The 16879-nt window shown below is 35.0% G+C and overlaps 1 protein-coding gene across 2 annotated transcripts; it reads left to right on the top strand.

Annotated features, from left to right (window-relative positions):
* The first annotated feature begins 440 nt into the window (after window positions 1-440).
* Window positions 441-15934, top strand: bves (blood vessel epicardial substance). Of its 2 annotated transcripts, XM_051130613.1 has the most exons (9): window positions 441-552; window positions 970-1192; window positions 3865-3989; window positions 4251-4438; window positions 4535-4643; window positions 4761-4928; window positions 9068-9209; window positions 9569-9597; window positions 13828-13973. In XM_051130613.1, the coding sequence occupies exons 2-8, from the start codon at window positions 985-987 to the stop codon at window positions 9589-9591; spliced, it is 963 nt and encodes a 320-aa protein (XP_050986570.1). In that variant the 5' UTR covers window positions 441-552; window positions 970-984; the 3' UTR covers window positions 9592-9597; window positions 13828-13973. The 2 variants fall into 2 exon arrangements, with proteins under 2 accessions (XP_050986570.1, XP_050986569.1); XM_051130612.1 differs by lacking the exon at window positions 9569-9597 and having other exon boundaries at window positions 13828-15934.
* The last annotated feature ends 945 nt before the right edge of the window (window positions 15935-16879 follow it).

Raw genomic sequence — 16879 nt, forward strand, 5'->3', positions numbered from 1 at the left:
TTGATTTGACTGTAAACAGAAACGAGTGTTTTTCAACCATGTTCAGTTCTCACTTTGTCTAAGCTACGAATGTGATACACGATTGTTTGCAACCTTGTACAATCAAAACTTGAACCAGTGCATGATTTACCCCTCCAGACTTCTCATCTAAGTGTTTACCAGTAACTTTTAATGTCGGCATATAAATAGACAACATATTTGGTAGATAGAAAAAAGACCTGATTTAATTTTAAGATTTAATTTAATTTAGTACAACTAACAGTGTGTGGTAGAGCATGTTTTAGTTTATCTCCATGTCAGGTCAGTCTATTGACAACAAAATAGACAATTAACAGACGCCTTATGATCATGAATGTCTCCCTCTAGTGGTGGAGTGGCGTAAATACGCAGAGGAGTGGCCGCTTGGTTTGTGCCCTTTTTAAGTCAATGCCTGTCATCTGGCTGGAATGCGCTCCTCACACACTGCAGCTCTCAGCTCAGCCATAGCAGTGTTATCTTCTGCCTTAACATTCCTCCAGACTGCGCACATTAGAGCTTGAATCGACAACAACGGTGAGTAGACAATGTTTTAATTAACAGGCTATAATAAAGTATTTTAAAATAACCTTTCTTAGCTACAGCTATGCAAGACTAACATGGAGCACAAGAGATAAACCATAATGTTATTCAATAGAAAGTTTATTAGAGGTCAGTGACTGCACTTTTGGGCTTGCAAATCTCGCCGAAAGTTGTTTGCGCATTTTCGGTTTCTCACTTCTGACAGTAGCCTGTTTATTCATTGCGCTGACTGACATTTGTAACATTTGTATTATGCAGTTGCAATTCAAATTTATTAGAAACGAAGCATGACAAAAAGGCAGCACGTAGCCCACTTATTTAACTCTTCTATAAATAATTCTGGCGTCTGTTTGGCTTTGTTTATGTATCTGGCGGTTCTAACAGTTTACTTTCTTGCCATCTTTTCATCAGCTTGAAAACTTCATAATGTCAGACTCTTTAAACTACACAACATCTCCACTGCCCTCCAGTGTCCCATCAGTCACTGGTGATTTAAACGCCACATTATGTCAGGACTGGGAGCAGTCTCATCACCTTCTCTTCCACCTGGCCAACCTGAGCCTTGGTCTAGGTTTCCTCATCCCCACCACAATAGCGCTTCATATGATCTTCCTCAGACTGCTGCTGATGACAGGTACAGAGTGCCCTCTTATGGTGGTCAACAGGATTGCGACGCGCATACATTTGTTCAGCTGAAATTAAATGCTATAAAAACGTAGTTATCCTAAATTTAAACATAGTTTTTTTTTCCCCATCACTTCAGAAACATGTTCATATTGCACCCAAAATAACCCAGACACATACACTACCGTTCAAAAGTTTGGGGTCAGTAAGACTTGTAATAGTCTTTAAAGAAGACTCTTATGCTCATCAAGGCTGCATTTATTTGATTAAAAATATAGAAAAAAACAGTAATATTGCAAAATGTTTTTACAATATAAAATAATGTTTTTTATTTTAACATACTTTAAAATAGAATTTATTCCTGTGATGAAAAGCTGAATTTTTATCAGCTGTTACTCCAGTCTTAAGTGTCACATGATCCTTCAGAAATCATTCTAATATGCGGATTTATTATTAGAATGATCAATGTTGGATAATATCAACAGTTGTGCTGCCAAATATTTTTTGGAACCTGTGATTTTTTTTTTTTTTTTTTTTCAGGATTCTTTCATGAATAACACGTTTAAAAAGTACAGTGTTTATTCAAAATATAAATATTTTATAACAATGTACATTATTTATTATTAACTTTTAATAAACTTTTAATTATTAACTTAATACATCCTTGGTGAATAAAAGTATTAATTTCTTAAAAAAAAAAAAGTACTGACCCCAAACTTTTGAACGGTAGTGTATGTTCACACCTTTTGGTATTGCACTCCAATTAAACATTTTTTGGGAAAATGTCAATGAACACTATCCGTCACTATGGGATGTCACATCCTAGTTTCTCCATCACTTTGTTTGCTAGGCGACATATCCATGATCAACTTAGACAATATAAACAGTCAGTTACTCCTAATGGCGCTAGAGAAAACTATCCTCATGAACTGGAAATCAAGAAATTCCATACATTTTGGAAGAATCTACTAATTGATTATATCACAATGGAAAGTCTATCCAGTTCATTTAATAGTAATACAGTAGAATTACACCCCTTCTGGTCATCTCTAATTACCCTCCAGCAGTCATAATCTGTTGACCTTCTTTGTCTGAGACCAACCACAATAACACATCTGCACCTAAACTACTATTTGTATTCATTTGAATAATAATATTTGAGAAGTTTTTGGGAAGGGTGGAGGACAACACTGATAAGAAAACACTTAAGATAAGGTTTAAGAAAAGGAGGGTAAAATAAAATGTTAACTTATTTATATGCTTATGTGTTTTTTTTTTCTTTCTATCTCTTTCCCTCTCTTTGGCCTTTTGTTACTCAGTAGGTTGTGACATCCAGTTAAAATATGGGTGGGTGGATCTGAGGTGGGGGCTGGTGTCTCCCCACCTTTTCCCCTGAGCTCGCTTTTCCGGGATCTCTTGCCCTGGCTGGTTCTGGCCTGCATGCCTCGCAGTTTTAATGCATCGCATATTAGTAGAAATACATAGATGCCTATTAAATTGTTAAATATAGAATACACATATTTATATAAAGGAAATATTAAAAAGAGGGGGAAAAATGATCATTTTAATATAATTTTAATATAACTATTTTAATATAGCAAGGATGTCAGCGCAGAAACTTTTGAAAGTCTAAAGGGGTGTCACAATGCAAAATAAGCTTGTTTTTATGCAAATTAATTTTTTTTTACTTTGTATTTAAAGGAGAAGTCCACTTCCAAAACAAAGATTCACATATAATGTACTCACCCCCTTGTCATCAAAGACGATCATGTCTTTCTTTCTTCAGTCGTAAAGAAATTGTTTTTTGAGGAAAACATTTCAGCATTTTTCCCCATTTAATGGACTGGTATGGTGCCCCGATTTTGAACTTCCAAAATGCAGTTTAAATGTGGCTTCAAAATCCCAAATGTGGTTGCAAACGATCCCAGCCGAGGAAGAAGGGTCTTATCTAGCATAACGATCAAATGCTCGTCTTGCCTTTCTCTCCATGAACTCTGTGTATTCTAACTCAAGACAGTTAGGGTATGTCGAAAAATTCCAATCGTATTTTCTCCCTAAACTTCAAAAATCATTTCAAAATCATCCTACATCACTGCAGAAGTTCCGACCCAGTCTTTGCATCGTGAACATGCAAAGAAGATCAAACACCCTTAACAAAAAAAGGTAAAACAGCAATATAGGACAATTTCAAAGTTGAGGGAGAACATGAAATGGGTTTTTCGACATACACTAACTGTCACAAACTGGAACAAAAACAGTCCAAGCAGAGTGAGACAAGATGAGCGTTTGGCATTAAAAAGTATACAAATTGTATTCTATTTATTAGACCCTTCTTCCTCGGCTGGGATGTTTACAACCGCATTTGTGATCGCTTGAAGCCGCATTAAAACTGCATTTTGGATGTTTAAAATTGGAGCACCATATCAGTCCATTATATGAAGAAAAATGCTGAAATGTTTTCCTCAAAAAAACAATTTCTTTATCACTGAAGAAAGAAAGACATGAACATCTTGGATGACAAGAGGGTGAGTATATTATTTGTAAATTGTTGTTCTGGAAGTGGAGTACTCCTTTAAGAACTAAAAACTGATTTTAACTAAATTTAAAAAGTAACTTTGTATTGTTTTCATGTTCATGTCAGCTTTTTTGGATTTGAAAATGCTTATCTTTATTGGATTTCAGGGTGCTCTTTGTTCATAGCATGGGCCACATTATATAGATGCACACTGGATGTGATGGTGTGGAATGTGGTTTTCCTTCTGGTAAACTTCATGCATTTCTTCTTCCTGCTTTATAAACGCAGACCGGTGAGTACAGTCACCAATGAGCAAGCTTTATATTATTATTAAAGTTTGTTTGTATGTTCATGGCTGAGAGATACTTGAACTGCATCCAGGTAAACAGAGATCAAATACCATGATTTGTATTGAGAAAAGAGGATGTTTTGCTCTTCGTCTCTTCTCTGATGTTGTCATGAGTGGAAATTGTAATTTCTGCACATGGCTAGTAGTGAATGCATTTTGACTCAGAATTCACTTTCCCACTGTGATTATGTCGTTCAATTCCAGATTAAGATTGACAGGGAGCTAAAATCATTGTACAAGCGCATGTTCGAGCCCCTGCATGTACGTGAAGCTCTGTTTCAGAGGCTCACAGGCCAGTTTTGCACAATCCAGACCCTAAAGAAGGGCCAGGTCTATGCAGCAGAGGATAAGACCTCTGTTGACGAGCGCCTCAGCATTCTTCTTAAAGGAAAGTAGGTGCTTCACATCAATAAGAGCCTGCACTTGCATTCTAGCTCTCCTGTGTGTATTGTTTTTGAATTCTCTGACCAAGTTTATGCATTTGACAGGATGAAGGTATCATACCGTGGCCATTTCTTGCATAATATTTACACCAATGCCTTCATCGACTCTCCAGAATTCAGGTCGACTCAGATGAACAGGGGTGAGAGGTTTCAGGTAATGTGTTTCAAGTTTATTATTTAAACATTTTGTCACTTTGTGAACAAGTAGACTAAAAAAGTAGACTAATATAAACCATTTACATTTATCTGCTACATGTACATGAATATACAGGTCACGATTACTGCTGAGGAACACTGCAAGCTCCTGTGCTGGTCTAGAGAGCGTCTGACTTACTTCCTGGAGTCAGAGTCTTTTCTGAACGAGGTGTTCAGGTACCTCATTGGCAAAGACATCACCAACAAGCTTTACTCTCTCAATGATCCAACCCTGAGTGACAAGGTAAGGACACAGCATCTTAATGAATATGACAATGTTAATAAATATGAGATCTGATACTGCTAGTAGATCTGATGCGAGCATATAAGATATGCTGCTGCTTTAATAGGCATACATACAGTGCACAGCATAAATGAGTACACCCCCTCTGAATAAATATAACAGATGCATTTTCTCAATGATCACTAATATAATTCATGGAAAGATGGCAAAATGTACAAGTATTACACATATACTTAATAAAAACAAAAAAATATTCAGAATTCAGAAAATGTTTAATATTCTAGTACTTAATATAGAACTACAATTTTCACCTTGGGAGAATCTTCAATGTCATGTTGAAAAAATGCCCAACAATGCAGGGAATGAGGAGAGGGTAGCACTGATAAAGCACAATGGTTACACTTTATTTTGATAGTCGTAACTTTGCAACTACATGTCAACTAATTCTCATTAATTAGCACCTACATGTCTACTAACTCTCAGAGCAGACTTAGGTTAGGTTTAGGATTAGTAGAATAAGTTGACATATCCTTGCAAAGTTTAGAAGAGTGTTAGAAGATATTAAGCAGACAGTCTACTAATACTCTAATGACTAGTTGACATGCAGTTGCAAAGTTACTTACTGTTAGTAGAATGTCTAAAGTGGACTATCAAAATAAAGTGTTACCAGCACAACTCCCTCACACCTTTAGCACTCATACATCTCAATATAACAGCTTTACTACCACTGAACATCATTGTGGGTACCAGGCACTTCTCACTGTACTCCTCCTCTAGCAACACCAGAACATTTTGGATGCTTTTGGATTAGGATGGGTTTTGCTGGCTCTGAGCCACTTGCATGGTATGTTTCCTGCACTTTTTCTAGCAAAAAGTCACTCATCACTAAATGAAAACTTAAAAGTGAAGGCTTGATTATTTCAGGAGCCTTGTCACAAGTCCATTGTTTTTGAATGTCGGTGTTACTTCTGCTATATTTTCACACTTAAAACAATAATTTGGTATTCCTCTTATTCCATTGTCCTCTTTTATTCTAAGAAATAAGTCATCTGGCAGTTCTTTCCCAAATGGTTCCGTTATTGCCAGCATTAAGTCTGAGTATGATTCAGTAAGCTATAAAACACTTTCAACTGTCAGGAAATAACTTTAAAAGTTTTGATTCAATATACTTACCTGTTGATCAAATTTTTTTTTATTTTTTAATTTTATTTAATAACTTTCAGGAAGGTGTACTCATTTTTGCTACACAACAGTTTATCACTTTGATAAGAAAATCTTATTTTCCTGAATAATTTTGACATTCTTCTTTCGTAATTGATCAAGCAGGCTTGTTGGAACAGTATATCTCTCAAGAACCCTAACATGTCTTCTAAGTAAAGAGTAATTGTTGAAGAGGGTGTGTACTCATTTATGCTGTGCACTGTAAATCCTTTAGCAGATATAGATAAGTGGTGCTGGGGGAGGTGGAGAGTGTAAACAGACTTTTTAAATGTCGAGCAAGCAATCTAATTGGCTAGTGGTACGTAGCTGCCATGTTGGATTTCCAGTCTGCAAATGTGCAATAGACTATTCCGGTTTTGCTAAACACCAGTGCAGAGAGCCAAAGAAACCCTTTCATATGTTTACATGATTTATAATATCACTTAAAATACAACTAAGATACATTGCTATCATTACTATACAATATATCAGGGATGGGCAACTTGTCTTGGAGGGTCACTGTCCTGGAGAGTTTAGCTCCAACCCTAATCAAACAAGCCTGTCTGTAGCTTTCTAGTCTAGATCTTGAAGACATTGATTAGCTTGTACAGGTGCGTTTGATTAGGGTTGAAGCTAAACTTTTCAGGACAGTGGCCCTTCAGGACTGAAGTTGCCCATCCCTGCTACATATGTTAATTGAGCCAGTGGCATTTGAAACATATGTATATTTGAGCCAGGCACAGGTGAATGAATAAAATGTGTAACATTTGAACTGAAATACATTTGCCTTGTGAGACATGGGCTGCAAATAATCTTGAATATCCATAAAAATATTTTTAGATGAAAACACGGGCTGTAAAAATATAATTCTAATAAATAGCTATGGATTTAATCCTGATAAACAGCTACAGGTTTATTTTAGTTAATTTATGCAAACAATTTGTAAAAATATACAGTATGTGATGCTTATAGACACCAGGCAGATAATTATGATTCATGCAACAGATCCTCTTAAACTCATTTGCACAAAACAGATAAATATCAATTAATTAAAGCACACAGGGAAATACAAATATGGACCTTTTAATAAATGCAAACCTACAATAATTATGTTAAATGATACAGATACAGTTATAAATGAGGTTACCGAATAAACTAAAATAAATAAATAAATAAAATAAAAAAATATAGTGAGTCCATAATGCGAGTTGAAATCTCTGAGCGTCTTCTTGACAGTCATAAACCTGATGATTTAATTAGATTTATTTTATTAGATCTTATTAGTTGCTCTACGCACAATGAGAATGTAGAGATCATGTCCCCAGCAAAATCAACTCTCCGAAAATTTCATATTTTTTGTCATGCCAGTGGATTTTGACAGATTTTGGCTTTATTTAATTGAAAGAGGCATATGCTTGTATCCTTATAAAAGCACCGCGGAAACATAAACATAAACATAAACATTGATTAGAGTGTCTGCGTCGGAGCCGTAATGCCCCGCAGACGTGACCCTTATATTTGAGAGTAGCCATGTATGAAGCGTTTCTTAAAGGTTATAGTACATTGAAGAATGATCATATGACTTCTTACATACGCCATGTGACCTGTAAATGCGAATAAAACGTCTCCATTGCAGTTCCTTTTTTGAATTGCCTGAAAAACAACCTCATGGGAGGTCTTTTTGTGATATATGGGAGTTTTTGCGAAATTGATGCGTTTCCTTTAGGCGGATTTTCAATTCACAATTTCAATTTGCGCAATTTGAAGGGTAATGGAAACGCAGCTACTGACGCTGAACCGCATAATCAACAGAAGAAAGAATAAAAGAACCTGCATTGTATCTTAATTAATTACCACACAGAGGTACACAATAACGTAATGAGGAATTTCTCGTCTTTTAAAGGAGAAGTCCACTTCCAGAACAACAATTTACAAATAATTTCTCACCCTCTTGTCATTCAAGATGTTCATGTCTTTCTGACTTCAGTCATGAAGAAATTATGTTTTTTGAGGAAAGCATTTCAGAATTTTTCTCCATATAATGGACTTCATTGGTGCCCCAATTTTGAACTTTCAAAATGTAGTTTAAATGCAGCTTCAAAAGGCTCTAAATGATCCCAGCCGAGAAAGAAGGGTCTTATCTTCCTTCCAAAAAACAGCAATAGGCTAGGCTTTGTATTACTTTTGATATAAAACAAAGTGTCAGATTTCAAATTCTATCCATTTCATTAGGAAATTCAAGCAATAAATACAGTTTTGGTGCTTTTTAATGTGGTGCGATAGAACATTCGTGACAGTTCCATTTTTGTTCTGGATCCAGTGCTCTGCTGCTACACTGGAGCGCACTCGCCACCAACTGGACAGGGGTGGGAATTACAGCTACAATTTTACAATAGATCACCCTCAGTGTAATCCGTCAAAATGATTCAGATTTTTCCATCAATGACAGACAATTTTCAGTTAACGCGACCTCTGCGCGGAACTACAGACCCAGTGTTTACAAAGCAAATGCGCAAAGACTAAAGAAGTGCAAGTAAGTCAAACGCTGTTTACAAACAAAAAGGTACAACGATGTTGGATGATTCTGAAGTTGTAAGAGAAAATAAGATGGGGCTTTTCGCCATACTCTAACTTTTTGAGCTGGAATACACAGACGATGAACTTAGACGTGATTCGTAGCGTCGTGGATGTGCATCCCAGAGCCTGTGCTACATAAGCTTTTGTGCTTAAAAAGTATACAGATTTTTATTTTTCGAAAAAAATGACTGATTGTTTCGCTAGATAAGACCCTTCTTCCTCGGCTGGGATCGTTTAGAGCCCTTTGTAATGTATTTTAATTTAATGTAATTGTAAAGACTTAATTGCATGACATTATCAGTTTTTACTGAAGACATCATGTGGTAGTGATTATAACTAAAGTTACGATGATTGAACCATAGGCTGTGAAGAAAATGGACCGTCAGCCAAGCCTATGTTCTCAGCTGTCTATGATGCAGATGAGGAACAGCATGGCTAGCACCAGCGACACAGACGATGTGCTCAACCAAATCCTGAGAGGCGGGTCAACTGGGTCATCGCTCCGTAAGTTTATACACTGTTTTTGAGCTACAGTATCTTTCACTAACCATTCAGTGCTAAGCTATATTTCAAGCACTAACCACAGTTTACTCAACAGGCCATGTGTGCACCGATATTAGGCTGCATAAATGCTGATAAAAACCAGAACACACGTCCCACTCATCTCTGTCTCTCCTAACTTTATTTAAAATGTCAAGACACATCTAATTCGCATTCTTCATCTCCACTCTGAACTCCATCTGTTCCAGTGTGAGTTGCTAATAGGGTACTAAATTTGTGGTACTGCACAATACATTGGTGTGATTTCAAACTATTAATATCGGGTGTATCCCTGATGTTCTCTCCTCCTGTTCCTTCTCTAGCTGTGACCTCAGATCGGGCCTGATGGGGTGTAAGATGGTTTCTTTTTTCTCACTATCTTTCTCTTCCTCAACCCCAACAAAAATCATTTTTTAACACAACCAGAAAGTAGATTAACTCCCTTCTAGTGGTCAAAACAAGTGACTTCTGATAACCAGACCTGTTATGAAGTTAACCTTTAACATCCAAAAAACTGCATTTGATGAGTTTGTCCATAACTCTCATGCCATAAAACACGTCGTCATACAGATTTCAACTAAACTCATCAGGTCAATATGTAAGCACTACAATGTATATGTCATGTACACCGATCAGCCAAAACACTGAAACCGCCTACCTAATATCATGTAGGTCCCCCTCATGCTGCCAAAACAGCTCAGATGCATTAAGGCATGGACTCCACAAGACCTCTAAATTTGTTTTGTGGAACTTAATGGATGTGGCACATTAGCCAGATCCTTCAAGTCCTGCCAGTTGCCAGGTTAGGCCGCTTTGAATTGGGTTTGTTGGTCCAGCACATCCCTCAGATCTATCTATAATAACTGATTTTTCACTTGCAGCCTAATATATCCCACCCCTCAGCAGGTACCAATGTTATTTTCTCCACCTGTTTTAATGTTGTGGCTGATCAATGTATATAGTTTCATATCATTCCTATCACTCTGCACTTTTTTCTAATTTAATCAATACTTCATATGAATTTAATTATTTATTAGGCAAATAGCCACAAATTAATAATAGGAGAATGAACAGTTGGGTGCTTTGCAACAGGGTTTGCTTCTGCAACAGGTTTGGTTTTTTTGTCAGTTGACTGTACACCATCTTCTGTAGTTGAGGTTTGTATACCCCTTTTCTCTCCTAAGTTTATAAATCCCTTTGGAAATTCAGTATAATTTTTTGTTATAGATATAATTCAAGTATGATTTCGAGGCAGCACTTTAAACTTAAGAATGCTTCGAATACATGAAAAATACATAAAGCCTTGTTTGCTGAACTTGCGTGACTCAAGTGCCACTTTGACCCACTGCTCTGAAACAACAACAAAAAATCATAAATGTTTTGAAGCTACATAAAGCAGTGTTTCAAAAGCACTCATCATTAGTATACAATGTTATTACTAGCATATTCCATGCCAAGAACTTATTAGCCCTTGCCATCTGGAGTTTTCTGACTGTACGTCAGGTTATGTAAAACCTGCTAATTGGCTAAATTATGTGGTTTATATCAATTAGTGACCACAGGTGTTGGAGGTTAGCAAGAGACCCATATGTACCCTCAGCTTGTGACTCACGAAGAAAAGAGTGTTAATAGCTTGTGGCTATTTTTTATGAGGATGAATGATATTTCATGTGATCAATATTGATTCTGACTAAAATGTGAATGTGTCAAGGTATGTAGGGTGTCTGTGTGTGTGTGCATTAAAAAATATTTAGAGAACATTGAAAAAAAATCTTTTGTGACTAAGAGAGGGGAGAGGGGGTTACAAAGTTTTTCCTTTTGTTGTTTGGGAATTTAGTGGGTAGAGCTACTTGTCTACTTTACTCTTCTTTCATGAAATGGGGTAGAGTGGGAGAAAACGCCACCCTTAAAGATTGTATAAACTTTTTTTTGCAAAAAAAATGTTAAATGTGTTCAGAAATATAGATATTAGATTTTTAACAAAAATTAAATTTGTACCCCCCCTCCCCTACTGTTCTCATATCTTTAAAAAAAAAAAAAAGTAATAGTAAAAAAGTAATAGTCAGAATATAGATTGAAATACTTTATTGAACCTTTAGCCAAAAATTGCTTGCATACGTGTTTTTGAGTATCATATTTGATACATCATGCCCATGTGGATCATGTGCCATAGTGTGACACAGAAGAATATTCAAGGAGAAAAAAAAAAATGCTTATTCAGGGACCCAACTGACTTTACAGCTGTAAAACGGAAGATGAAATTCTGATTTTGATGGTCTGAAACCATATGGTCCGGTTTTAATGTAAATCAATGAGATCTTTACAACAGTACAGCAGACTACTTGAATAAAATGCATATAAATCTCAATTGTCCTTCTATATATCTCCCAATAATATTATAGTAAGATTAGTAATTCAGATATAATAATGATTAGTAAAATGATATTTAAATATTTAGTTTTATGATAAAAACTCTATAGATTTTATTATGGGGGGCAAAACATATCTTGAAATGCAATGCAGTGATGACTGAGAGTGGAACAAATATATCTCACGTTTTAAAGGGGTCCTATTATGCTCTTTTACAAATTCTTGATTTTATTTTGGGGGTGTACTAGACCATGCTGTCATGATTGGTGGTTTGAAAAACACATTATTTTTCACATAATTTACAATATTACAATACCTTTCTCCCCAGCCTGGCACAAATGGCTCAATTAATTCCAGGTTTGATGAAGGCCTGCCTTCGGAAAAACGAAATGTGTTGTGACTGTCCCAGTGCGTTGTGATTGGCGAACAGCTTAGACGGTGTTTCAGTACTGCCACGCCCTTGCCAAAGTAGCTAGTGCTGTCTGCTCTGTTATTCGCATGTTAAGTGATGGCATAATGTGTCCAAACGAATGTTGCTTCCAAGTCCAAGTCTCAACTTATTTCACTTAAGAATACTATCTCAACAGCTGTTTATGAACACTGTTTATGCATATTAAACATGTAAGCTAAACATTTTCAAACTTACAGTGTACACTAGTCTACGTGCTCGCAGCATCCCAAACACAAATACATTTTATATTTATTTATTTATATACATTTTCATTGTCTGGCTATCTGTGATTTTGGTATGGAGCTAAAGAGGAGGGTTATAATTTTTTTGATAATATTATATTACATTGTGAGTGTATATTAGCATCATTTGCTTTCTCATGGCATCTGATAGAGCGTTTGGACACGAAAGTGGTCACGTATAACGTCAGACTTAACAAGCGAATAGTAAAGGATATATTAAAGGTATAGTTGACACTACAGTAGTGTTGGGTCCTATCGTCAGCCTACGAGATCACCGATACATGGCATTATCGGGCTAATTTAATTATTTACGTACTTAGTTTCATTGCGTGAAACCAGCTCCAGCATAAGACTAAAAGAAGTGCAAGTTTATGCATTTTAAAAAACATTCAAGTTATAAAAGTGAAGCTATCTACACTGTATGATGAATAAATCTTTTACCACGCAATGCACACGTTTGCGGCGCATTACGGCTCTGATGTGGCCACCGGAGCTGATCGTGGCCATTCTAGTAGTCAGTGCTTGTGTTTGTACTGCAAATGTAAATGATATTCTTACATCACTTTGGAAAAATCAGTAGATTTCACAGCAAAAAGACATATTTATTACAACCTAAAAGAGGACATTTTTAGAATTAATACAAAAAGGCCTTTTACTTGCTAAAAGTATTAACTTATCAATCAGATGACTGAAGTCATGTATTGTAGTAGATTGTATACAGCAGGTTTTCAGCAAAGATTTGATGTTGATAATATAGAGACCTTAGAATTGTATCAATTATACAGCAGGATTTAAAATCCTTGCATGTTATTAAAGGGGTATGCACAATAATGCACGTCAGACATAAATCAATGTCACAATAAAAACACTTCTTTCATACTGTGGTCACACTAGGCTCTTCTTTGGATACTATAACGGCCATAATATGACACTACCAGTCTTATTAAAAAAACAAAAAACAAAAAAACAAACATAAATTCACCATATAACCAATAATAAAAAATATGTTAAAAAAAAAAACAACAAAACAAAACAAAGCAGAACGTACTCCATTTTCCTGCAGTGCTGCAAAGCTGCAGCGTTAAAGTAACACATCTGATTCAACGTCTTCACTTCAAATGAATTCAGAATGCAGAATTTGAACTTTGTAATGCAGTGAAATTCGCATGATCCTGATTTTCCAGCATGTGTATTAATGGGAATGAATGGAACAAAAAGTGTAGTGTGACCGATCCTTCAGGTTCAAAAAGTGATTCCCCGCCCACACTTTTTGGGTACTGCTAATTTAATGTAACATGCACAGAGTGTATATAACACAGTTATAATTTGTATTGTTTGTGTGACTTATTCATATTACTGTGATGTATTGTTGAGCTGTGGAAACAGTTAATAATGTTAAGAGAATGATAGGAAGTTTTGTCTCCATATGACTTTATAAAAGATTACACTTAAATGTGTAACTACACACTGTTATTATGAAAGCCTCAGAAAACATTATGTATTTATTTTTTCTCTCCAGAGAAAAATCCTCTGACAAAAGCATCCACAACTATGAAGCCAATTGAAGAAGGAATGGAAGATGATGTTTTTGAACCTGAATCCCCTACTACCTCCCAGAACATTTCCAGGACCCGCAGACAAGACATGTAAAATGTATTTTGTCACCTCACGATTTTAGACTGCTGTGCTTCTTTATGTTCTATATAAAAAGACTGTAAAGTGAATTAAACAGGAAGAGTATTCAGACTCACCTATAGATTAAACTGTTCTGAGAGAGGAGAGGTATTCTTGTGTTACAGATTTACCTTTAAATTAGCTTGGAAACCATCTCATATAATAGTTTCTTGTACAGAAAGCATTTTAGATAAAACACTGTCAGATTTCTTTTAACACGAGTGTGACATTTCAAAGACCAGAAATATCGGTAACAAAATAGTATTATTTCATTTAGAACAGATTGTTGTTGTTTTTGTTTGTTTGTTTTTTTTATTTGAATTTGGTTACTCAGACATGATTACAATGAAGTATGTACAATACACACAATACAAATGCATCACCTGCTATTTTTTTTTAAACAACCATCAGATGCCTTAAGTGCTACTCATACATGTAAAACAAAAGTGATAACCTCTCAACCATCAGCAAAACATGTACCATTAGTTTGATACAAGAGTCAGACATATACCATGTGAATTTCCTTGCATGTTCCTGTTTTTTAAGTCATGTTTTCTTGTGTGATACGTTAACAGTCAATATTATTATTACAATGAATCACATTATTACAGTTTAGCAAATATGTGGATTACATCTTTTCTCACGTAGGGTTAAGCAATGATGAAGTGTACACTGGATCTGAATGTCTTGTTTGCTGTTTGAAGGATTTCCATTTCTTCCACTTCTTTGTTTTTTAAAGTGACTATTGTGTGTTTAAATTCATACTGATACTTGAAATCACTTTTTTTTTAGATTAAAGTTTGGCACTATGGACATGCGTTTTATTACTTAAGTATTTCATTATTGCTTCTTTCTAACATAACAATGGCTGTGCTTAACATTTAAGTGATTTCAAACATATGTGGTAAGATTTTAAAAAAAGAGAAAGTAATTAATTTTATTCATCACACATTAAAATGATGAAAAGTGAGTGAAGAGTGAAGACATTTAAAATGTTACAAAATATTTATATTTAATAAATGATTTAATACATTTTATAAATATATTTGACAAACACAAATAAATGCTGTTCACTGAACTTTCTATTTATCAAAAAATCCTGGAAAATATAATCTATCAGCATTTTCACACACAATATTTAGCAGCACAACTATTTTCAACACTGATATTAATCAGAAATGTTTTGTGAGCATCAAATCAAATTGTAATGATTTCTGAACGATCACTGAACACTGGAGTAATGATGCATCACATCTTTTGCATGACAGGAATAAATTTCATTTTGTAATATATTAAAATAGAAAACTTTTTTTTGTTTTAAATTGTAATAATATTTCACAATATTGACGTTTTTACTTTATTTGTGATTAAATAAATGCAGCCTTGGTGAGCAGAAGAGATTTGTTTCAAAATCATTAATAATTGTAATGGTTCCAAACTTTTGGCAGGTTAATAGTTATATTATATTATATTATATTATATTATATTATGTTATGTTATTACATGCTATTAGATTTTGATGTGATACATTTTAATTTTATTATTTTTTAAATATTAAGTGCCAGGGACATGGTCAGATTTTTTATTTATAGAACCTTTATTACTTTATTTGACAACCAAATATCAAGTTAAAATAATTTGTCAAAACAGTGGACATACACTGATATGTAGTCATTGTACTCACCAAACTGAAGGGAAGAGAGAAAAGCGTAGTCTACCTCTAGGCCATCAGACTTGTGAATCCTTTACAGGCATGGCCATATATGATCCCTGTCCCAGGTTTTATTTTAAATGTACTGAAATATATATGAAAACAGAATGTTAAGTTTCTTTGATTTGTCTTATATGGACTTGATAACAATTAAACAAATAAATATGTACCTAAAACTGTGTCTGGCAATGATTCATATCCAGATGAACCTGGGTAAGGTGGAGTGATCAGGCATTAACTTCAGACCTGGAAATAATGGTGTGAACAATGGGGAAGGTGGATCATTTTTATTATTCGATTACTTGATTGACATTAATTCATGATTAACTTGCGATTTATTGACTACAATAAAATAAAAGACAGCAGCAAAAAACATTTACAGTTTTATAAACAGTATTACTGTACTGCATAACATTATAAGAAATTAGCTCTTTATCATGAGCTACATCTGATGATCTTTAGCATATTCTTAAGGAAGCTGAGAAAGAAGGTTCTAATAATGTTTAAAATAATTATTGGATGTTAATTTCCTGCAGTCCTATATGTGACATATTAAGAAAATACCATTCTCAACTGGAACCATATGCAAACTGACCTAAACAGAGAAAAAGATAAATGAGTTTTAACTGATTAGCAAGACAGTTTACATTTCAATTTGATTGCAAATATACAATTCTTTGCAGAAAACCCATAAGCCATTAGGCTACACAATTTAATGAATTTGAAATATAGTATGCAGTCCATTGTATACCACGGGAACCAGATCCTCTGCGTCTCGCCAGAGGAGAACTGGCCCCCTGACTGAGCCTGGTTTCTCCCAAGGTTTTTTTCTCCATTTGTCACCGATGGAGTTTTTGGTTCCTTGGCGCTGTCGCCTCTGGCTTGCTTGGTTAGGGACACTTTCTCTTCACACGATATTGTATTTTATTTTATTGTATTTGATTAACTGCCTTTACCTGAAAATTGAGTGTTTTTGTTGCCCTTTTGCATTGTTGATGTACTATTTCCTATTTAATACTGTACAGCCGCTTTGTCACAATTCTGTATTGTTAAAGGCGGTATATAAATAAAGGTGACTTGACTTGACTTGACTTGTAGGAATAGGGTTCCTACTTATTATAACGTGTTGAAAAGGGTCATTTTTGGGGTGTTTCCTTAAAAAAAAATGCTGTTTCAGGGGTGTGTT

Source organism: Labeo rohita, chromosome 16 (genome assembly GCF_022985175.1).
Source record: "Labeo rohita strain BAU-BD-2019 chromosome 16, IGBB_LRoh.1.0, whole genome shotgun sequence".
NCBI lineage: Eukaryota > Metazoa > Chordata > Actinopteri > Cypriniformes > Cyprinidae > Labeo > Labeo rohita.